Source organism: Garra rufa, chromosome 25 (genome assembly GCF_049309525.1).
Source record: "Garra rufa chromosome 25, GarRuf1.0, whole genome shotgun sequence".
NCBI lineage: Eukaryota > Metazoa > Chordata > Actinopteri > Cypriniformes > Cyprinidae > Garra > Garra rufa.
The window spans coordinates 11,154,159-11,164,194 of NC_133385.1; the positions used below are offsets into that span (position 1 = coordinate 11,154,159).

Below are 10,036 nucleotides of genomic sequence, written 5' to 3' on the forward strand. Positions count from 1 at the left end.
AAGAGCACAAATGACTGGAACAATGATGAAAAATGGTGTTATCCAAGCATTAGAATGAACTTAAGAACTCTTCTGTAGTGGTGTGTGCACAGCAAAATAAAAAATCATTATAATCTGGACATGCGAAGAGTGAGAGAGAGAGACTTGAGAAACAGAAAACCTGGAAACTGCATAATCCTAGTCTTTCCCCTCTTTATATAATCCAGTCAAGACTTCACAGCATTGAGTGCTGAACCTCAGATGACTTGCTGTCAAACAGTCAGATTAAAACAATCAGAACATGACTGCGATTCCTTCTGTTGGACCGCTGAGATGTAATACAGTATCAGGGACATGGAGGCTGATAATTTAGAGGATTCTCTATGAGGTGTAAAATTATTGTAACTGGTGTGACTAATGCAGCTTCTATAGAAATGAAGCATTTACAGGTCAGGATTGGTCTGTATCCACTAAAGCTGCTAGTAAATCCTTTTGTAAGAGACTTTTGGTGTGCTATTGTAAAAATGTTACATAAGACAAATCTCAATTGTGTTATAATGTCTGTTTGTGACCTGAGCATCCTCATCTGACTTATAGACACATTATCTTCAGATGTTTGGAAAAGGCACTGAAAATAATAAAAGAAAAGAAAAGAAAAGAATATATGGAATATTTGAGCTCATAAACTAAATTAACATAGTAAAATAAATAAAATAAAATACATTATTATAGCATTATACACATCAAACATCTTTAGATGTTTGGAAAAGGCACTGAATTGAAAATAAATAAATAAATATTTGCACTAATCTGCCTTATATGAGACGAATTAAATGAACACAATAAAATAAATAAATTCATAAAATAACATAAAATACCTGACCATAATCATCTGCTTTATACACATTATCTTTAGATACTTGGAAAAGGCACTAAATTGAAAATAAATAAAATAATAAAAATAAAATAAAGATAGATAAATAAATAAATAAATAATTAAATATTTGAGCTAACTTTTATTTTCATTTTATTTATTTATTTATTTCAACAGGACAGGCAAAAAGGATACCTCAAATATTTTATTTTATTTTTAATTTAATTTAATTATGTTCCAAACATCTAAAGACAATATGTGTATATAGCAGATGATTATGGTCAGATCAGGCATTTCATTTTATTTTATTTTTTAATAATTTTTTTTTTCTTTTGTTAATTTAATTTATCTCCATATAAGTCAGATGAGCTCAAATATTTATTTATTTATTCATTAATTAATTTATTTATTATTTTCATTTTCGTTCATTTTATTATTTTATTTTATTTTCAAATCAGTGCCTTTTCCAAACATCAGATAATTATGGCATTTTATTTTATTTTATTTTTTGTAAATTGTAAATTAAATTAAATTAAATTAAATTAAATTAAATTAAATTAAATTAAATTAAATTAAATTAAATTAAATTAAATTAAAATTAAATTAAATTAAATTAAAAATAAAAAATTAAATATTTGAGGTATCCTTTTTGTCTGTTCTTTGAAAAAACAAAAAACAAAATTAAATTAAATTAAAATTAAAAAGATAATTTAAAATAAAAATAATGAATAAATAAATAAATATTTGAGCTCATCTGCCTTATATGGAGATAAATTAAATTAATAAAAAATAAAATAAAAGGCACTGATTTGAAAATAAAATAAAATAATAAAATAAAATAATAAAATGAAATAAAATAAAATGAATGAATAAATAAATATTTGAGCTCGTCTGACTTTTATGGAGACAAATTAAATTAACAAAAGTTAATTTATCTTAAAAAAATCTTAAAAAATAAAATAAAATGCCTGAATTAAATTAAATTAAATTAAATTATTGAGGTATCCTTTTTGTCTGTCCTTTGAATTGAATTAAATTAAATTAAATATCAAACAAAAATTATTCTAAAATACAAAAGCGACAAAAGACTACAACACAGACACACTGCAATTGATTCTTGATGAACTGATGAGTTAATTTTTCAATGGTGCTGAATGTGTCAGCTAAGGGACTATCACGGTTTACAACAAATTAATAAATAAATAAATAAAAACCACACAAATGGTGAAAGATGAAAAATGTTTTTTCTCTCTAAGGGACATAAAAATACCTGTCCTGTTTTTGGTCCCTGCACACCATATATGGGTCATTGACGTATAAGGATTTTCAACAAGCAAATTTTAAAATGCAAAAACTAATAATATCTTTTGTAGTTGTTCGAACAATAAGAATGTTAAGAATGTTAAATTCATATTAAAATTTTAAATTAAGTGATTTTATTGTTTTTTTCAGCTTGATGAACTGGGCGCAGCCTTGAAAAATGTCATGTGGTGCGACCATGATTTATATTAAAATTAATTTATTCCCTTAACATGCTTAACATTTCTTTTATATGTTCGCAGTAATTGAAGTGTTTAGAAACAAAGTATTTGCATTTCTTTAGTTTTTTTGCAAATAACAATTTCACATATTTGTTCTATAATTTCAGAATTGCCGCCTTAAATGTATTTAGCAGACTTATTTTTTTCTGTAAATTGCATAAAGCTGATAAAAAAGTTTTAAAAATACCATTTACTTAAGCATATTGTGGCAGTGATTCATATTTCAGCAACAGAAATTATATAGATATTTTTTTTATTTAATACAGTTATTGCTGTTATTGGTCGCACCACATGATGAGTGGTCGCTCCAAATGACACAAAGACCTTACATCTATTTAAAGAGATCTTATACAAAAAAAAAAGATTTAAACTTTTACATTTTATTCAAATTTCACAGAAATTTCATTAAAACAAACATTAATAAACATTTTATAAAACATTTTATGTAAACATTCTTTATAAAACATTACAAATACTTCTTGATCGGAACAATCATGTATCAGTACGACAACGATTAGTATGATCATAACTAAACATCATAAAACATCAAACAGATTTAAGTAAACACTTGCCTTCAGATGTAACAGTACAACTGATGAACAAACAAAAACTGAGGGGTATTTGCAGAACATGGCATTAAAATAGGTTTTATTTTAACCCCATGTATTCTGGAATATTTCCCAATCTCGGCAGTTCAGTTTAGAGTAGCGGTAGAGTACCTTTTCTCTCTCTGTTTCTTTTTCTGTCACTCTAGCATCTCACTTGACTTGATATATGGAATTTTTACCAAAAAAAGCATTTTCAAGTAATGAAAAATACACACAAGCAACTTAATGCTTTATTTATAGTTTTAATAATAATTAAAAAATAAAAATACCTTTCTCCTCTCCTAGCAAGGTACTCTGCTCTTAGCCTGGAAAAATCCAGACCCTAATCTATTAAGATTAAGGGTCTGGCATCGAGCAATGAAAAGGGTCTAACTCAAGGGGTGGCACCAAGCATGCATTTGAAACTCTCTCTGCACGCAATTGGATAATGCCACGACCAATCACAACAATACACGGTGTGACGTATCCAGAGCGACGGTGAACATATAAGAGTGGATTTCAATGTTATAACATAAACAATGTGACAAGATTAATAACTATTAATTACGACAGCCGAATCAACCTCATAAAACAATTAGGTCTGATCAAACTATTCATTAACTATCAACTAATATGTGGATGGACACTAGCGTTTCATTAAGCAGTGAGACATATCATCCTGTTCATCCTTGTTCGATAACATTTCTCGCCACTTCTTTTTTCTGCCGAATGCTATCTGGCATTGCCCGCTTCGGATCTGTTCCTCTTCGTGGTCGCCAAGTTGCAGAGCCAAAAGACCGTATTTCCTCGCCTCTTTCACCTGGTCCTCCATAAGGGCGATCAACGGCGAGACCACAACCACCAGTGGGTTTTCACTAAGCCCCATACGCTTAGCTACCAGCGGAGCTAACTGATAGATTAAACTCTTGCCGTATCCAGTCGGCAAAACAGCAAAAACATCCTTCTTGCAAAGGAACGATTCGAGCGCGGTTTTATATGAAAAGCCGAGTCTAACTCGTTCATTGTAGCGGCCAAAGCCGTTTCAAACAACTGTAGTCATCTTTCAATGTTTACTAAATGATTCCGGACGTCGCAGCGCTGTCGTCATCAGTTTAGCTCGCCTCTGGCCCGCCTACATCAGATACACCGATTTGATTGGTTCCCAGAACTGCTTACGTATTGCAGTAACATGCATCATTGCTCGATGCCAGAGTGTCTTGCAGAGACAATTTAAATTGTGCTCTCGCGAGACCTCTGGAATTCCAGGGTACTCTGCTCTTGCTGCAGGGTCAGAATTAACATGCTGCCTATGGCGAGCGTTTTTTTCCTTGCTTGACAGTGGCACCTGGTAAAATCAATTAAAATAGTTAAATGAATGAATGCATGTATAATTACCAAACTGAAAGTACATGCTCTAAATGTTCTTTTTACCCTCATATTGTACACAGATTAAATATAACCCATCTAAAATACAGATGTTTAAAAAATGACCCAAAATTGCATAAACTCTATTCCAAATTAGACTGAAATAAAGTACTTTATGTATTTAACCCATTAATTGAATATAAAATTAGAAGACCTGCCTATCTAGGGCTTATATCTATCATGAAAAACACTCTGCAGTGGTCGCGCCACATGATATTTGGTCGCACCGCATGATATTTTCAAATTCATTTAAAATTTACAGGCACATGACTGGCCACCTAAAAAAATAAGCTAGCTTTTCCAAAAAATGCTGCTATGAAATGTATAATAAAAATATATATTTGAAGAGAAAACTTAATCTTCATAGTTTTTTGAGGTCATACCACATGATATCCAAATGTGGTCACTACATAACAGCTGTTAAAAAAGTATTCTTTTTCAAAATTTGAAAGAGAGTTACACACCTGCTTGCTGCTTCAGTTGCTCCTTGGCAGAATTGCAATATGATGCAACATCCTGTCCTTAAATGGATTTCAACATAACAGTCCCAAAATGGTAGTTTCTTGATGGTCGCACCACATGATATTTTATAAAATGGAAACCATCGGACAACGTTTGTTTGTATATTATGATGGAAATATAAATACAAATGCTTTGCAATTTTATACACAATTACAAAACACTGCCAAAAGCATGCCAAATAGTGCAGAAAATTTATTTTAATAAATTTTAGGTGATTTCAAAGATGTTTACCAAAAAAAAGTTATGGCCGGACGGTCGCACCACATGATGTTTTGACACTTCGAATAACAAAAAAATTACAAATAACTTATGTTTTTAGAAAAGTTAAAGTTGGTCCATATTTGGGAGAGGAACTTCTTACATATGGCATCTTTTTTTGCATTTAAACCAATTTTTTAACAGAAAAAAATAAATCGGACAAAAAATTTAGGCGTCACGTCAATGACCCATAAATAGACATCTCTTGGTCTATTTCAAGGAATTACTAGGGAAAACCCAGTGAACCTGTACTTCCATGCTGCTACAACACAAGAGGCACAGTTGTTCATGACAACATGAGGCCATGTTGCCGGATGTGGGATATTAAAAGTGACAGAAGAAGGCCTGCACATTAAAACCCGCTGAGCCAAGTGGGTTAAGTATGGATTTAAAATGCATACATATTATGCATTGATACAGACCACATTGCCCACACAAAAACATCCTATCATATGTCTGGTCCAATGTGCAGCCATGCAGTTTATGAGAACAATGTTGGGAAACATTTTCACCTTAGTAACAGGGTTGACAGTTTTACAATTTATTTAGCCATTAGTCTTACGCTTAAGGTCATGGAAGTACAAAGTGTTTATTAGAAGTAGAATGCTGATATTGCTACAAATATCCAGTTGTTTACTGTACAAATCATGGTAACAGGTAGGACTGGACCAGAATATTCGATTATTCGAATATTCGTTCGGTAGGTTGGCATTCGATTTTAAATTTTGAGATTCGAATATTCTTTTTTTTATATACACCTTGCATCCCCCGCAAAACAGTTCTCATTCGCGCTTAAATATGAATGAAGAAGATCAGACTGCTGTGCCACTAACACAGAGACAGCGAGAGAGAAAAAAAAAAAAAAAAAGAGAGAGAGGGAGATTGAGCGATATTTGAGATTTGAGAGACACTATAAAGTACAGTCGGGCCCACTTGAATGGTGGAAGCAAAACTAGGGCTGTGACTGTCGCAATGACAACCGCGCATCCGCGTTTAAATGCACGCAGTAGGCTAAAGCTGACCGCAAAGTATATATATATATATATATATATATATATATATATATATATTTATAAATAATTTAGATATAAATTTATTTATTTTGTTAAAAAATGCTAGGCTACCTTATTAAAAGTATTGCTCTTAACAGACCTGTGTTATGTATCACTAGCGCAATGTCCGTTCTCGAAGCATGTAAGCTCTGCCTGCTTGAGGCGTGCAGCTTCCAACTCGCAATGTTCTATTACAATTTATTAATTCTGAACGTGTTATGTGTCCATATTGCACCAAAATGCAACACTGCGCTCCCTTGGGTCCACAGCAAAAATCGATTGTATGAACTGTTCTCGACATAATAAAAATGCAAACAGAAAGACATACAGAGATTCCTGCCTTTATTAGAGAGAAGAATATGTTCAGCCCCTCTCACCGAAGCTTTGAATATTCGGTGTTGATTACTACCGAAGCTTCGAAGCTCAAAAAATGGTATTCGGACCAGCCAACAGGGTTGTAACAGGGTTGACTGAAAAACCCTACAAAGATTTAAAAAAAAAAAATCTTAAAAAAATGATGATTTAATTTATTAAATTACATTTAATTTTAATGATAATTTATGATGTTAACAGGGTTGACTGATATCCTGAGGATGCAAATTCAAGTCTTTTTTAAAAAAGACAACTGGTCTAATAACATCTAAATACATAATATAAGCATATCTAAGGAAAGTAAAAAATTATTAGAAAAAGAATTGACTGCTGATATTTAAAAATAAAAATATCCAGTTGTCAACAATCACTTCTTTACTGTATAAAATTGTTGTAACAGGGTTGACTGGCAAATCTTAGAAAATGTCATATACTGATAAAAAGACCCTGAGGATTTTTTTTTAAATTATTTTGGAATTACATTTAATTTGAATGATAATTTAATATGGTAACAGGGTTGACTGATAACCTGAGGATGCAAAAAAAGTAAAGCGTTATTAGAAAAATAATTTAATGCTGATATTTAAAAAAATATCCAGTTGTTAACACTCACTTTTTTTAACTGTATAAAGTTGTTGTAACAGGATTGACTGACAACCCCTATAAAATGTAAAATAGTGATTTAAACAATAAATTAAAAAAGTGAGTACATTACAGTTGCTTTTTAATTTACTGAATCACTTTTAATTTTAACAATCATTTATGATGGTAACAGGGTTGACAGATAACCTGGTGACGCAAACTCAAGTGTTTATTCAACCACTCTAATAACATCTGAATAAAAAATCTAAGCATTTATATGAAAAGTGAAGTGTTATTATAAAAATAATTTAATGCTGATATTATTTTAAAAATCCAGTTGTCAACAATCACTTGTTTACTGTATAAAATTGTGGTAACAGGTTTGACTGACAAACCCTATAAAACATAAGGTAGTGATTAATTTTTTTTATATTTTTTCCCAAAAATTTATGATGGAAACAGGGTTGACGGATAACCTAGAGGTGAAATTCAAGTCATTTTTTTTTTATTTTAACCCACCCAATAATATCTGAATAAATTATATAACTATACATATGGAAATTATCAGAAAAAATATTTAATGCTGATTTTAAAAAATCCACGCGTCAACAATCACTTGTTTACTGTATAAAATTGTTGTAACAGAGTTGACTGGCAAACACTACAAAATGTAAGATAGTAATAAATATCCAAAATTATCCTATTATCCAAAAAAATAAAATAAATTTCATTTTAACAATTTATTTATGATGGTTGACAGATAACCTGGGGACACAAATTTAACCGGTCTAATAACATCTGAAAAATTAATTTAAGCATATATATGGAAAGTAAAGTGTTATTAGAAAAACAATTTAATGCTGATATTTAAAAATATTAACAATCACGTGTTTACTGTATAAAATTGTGGCAACGGGGTTGACTGACAAACCCTATAAAATGTAAGATAGTGATTAAAAAAAATGGATTTTTGGATTTTTTATTTATTTATTTATTGAAATGGGTTACATTTTAACAATTATTTAAGATAGTAACAGGGTTGACAGATAACCTGTACCTGCAAATTCAAGTCTTTTTTTTTATTTAACTGGTCTAATAACTTAAAAAATACAATTGTGGTAACAGGGTTGACAAACCCTACAAAATGTAAGGATAGTGATAAACAGTACAAGATTTTTTTTTTCAAATTATGATTTCCTGATGTTTTTAATACACATTTCAAATTCCATCACGAATTTCGTTTGAGTAATTAATTTTGATGGCAAAAGGGTTAACGGACAACCTGGTCTAATATCATCTAAAAAATGTAAGCATATATATATATATATATGAAAAGTGTTATGAGAAAGTGTTTATTAGAAAAAAATGTATTGTTGATATTTAAAAAAATACAGTTCTCAATCTGTTTCATGGTAACAGGGTTGACTGACAAACCCCACAAAATGTAAAAATGTAAAAAAAAAAATTAAATCTTTTTTTACTGATTTAATTTAATGAGATTAGATAGATAGATAGATAGATAGATAGATAGATAGATAGATAGATAGATAGATAGATAGAAAATTACATTTAATTTTATTTATTATGATGGTAACAGAGTTGACAGATAACCTGGGGACACTAATTTAAGTCTTTTTTAATTCAACCTGTCTACTAACGACTTAATAAACAACACAGGTATATATAAGTAGAGTAAATACAATATATACTAGCTTTTATTTCCATATATAAATAGACATATGCAAATGAGCGTTCTGTTGTTTACACATACATTCATGAGGGACAAAACCCAACCTTTTCTTGAAGCAAGGAGCCAGAAAAACAAGCTTTTACTTTTTAAACCATTTATAACCCAGCAAATATGTGTCTAATGTGATAATAAAGTTAAGCATTTCACCTGTCTGTAACATTAGAATATCCTCACAGGTCAAACTTTGAAAACCCAAACTGGAGGGCATTGACTCTCTGATATGCAGATTACAAAAGCCGTCAGTCATTCGCAATGTCAAAGCATCATTCATACTCACGTCCCGAGGATTTCCTTAAACTCAAATATCTTCCTGATGTCATCCACTTGCTTCTTCCACGATCCATTCACAGATTCCTCGCTTCCCCTGGCCATGGTGCTTCCAGGGTGAGCGCTGGCTCCGAATAACCTTCTTAACGCGTCAATCTTTCCAGCCTTACAGGAAACACACAACACAAACGGATAAAGCCGCGAACGCGAGTATCGCCCTCTGTGATTCTGTGACCGGTTTTAATCGTTGCCCGCATTCCGTTTCATGCCGCCCGGTTACGGTACCGCCAAACAGAACGAGGACTGACCGACGCACAGCGACTAATCCAATCGCGGATCCCGCCTCACTGACTCACCGCGACGAGGAGAGGAGACGCGCTCGAGCTGAACCAACAGAACGTGTAACGCGCGCGCAAATGCGTGATTCCGTGTTCTCGAGGTATTGCAAAGTAGGGCTGCTCTACCGCACCGGTTGACAAATGATGCAACTGTTGCCCGGTAAATAACCGGTGAGGGATGACAGCAGACGGCTGAACAGACTGCGTCAGGAACGGTACACCTGCTGCATCAAGTGTAATACTGCATTCATCATTAGCCTTACAAACTCAGTGTACACTCTAAAAAGTGCTGGGTTAAAAAATAACCCAACCATAACCCAGCTGCTGGGTAACTATGGGACAGAACACGCGTTGGGTTGTTTTGACTCAAGTGCTGGGTTAAATCATTTGACCCAAAATGCTGGGTTGTTTATTTGACCCAACCAGTGGGTCAGATTAACTGTGTTGCTGGGTTAAAAACTACCAAAATATTGGGTTATTTATTGTCTA

The 10,036-nt window shown here is 32.0% G+C and overlaps 1 protein-coding gene across 1 annotated transcript in view; it reads right to left on the reverse strand.

Moving 5' to 3' along the window:
- camk1db (calcium/calmodulin-dependent protein kinase 1Db) overlaps window positions 1-9,778 on the reverse strand; it is a 17,687-nt gene extending 7,909 nt beyond the window's left edge. The window contains exons 1-2 of the mRNA XM_073831568.1: window positions 9,220-9,778; window positions 5,439-5,448 (exon numbers count right to left, since the gene is read on the reverse strand). Of these exons, the coding sequence (XP_073687669.1) occupies window positions 5,439-5,448; window positions 9,220-9,314 (105 nt within the window). The 5' untranslated portion in view covers window positions 9,315-9,778. The remainder of the gene's footprint in view (window positions 1-5,438; window positions 5,449-9,219) is intronic.
- Window positions 9,779-10,036: the final 258 nt, after the last annotated feature.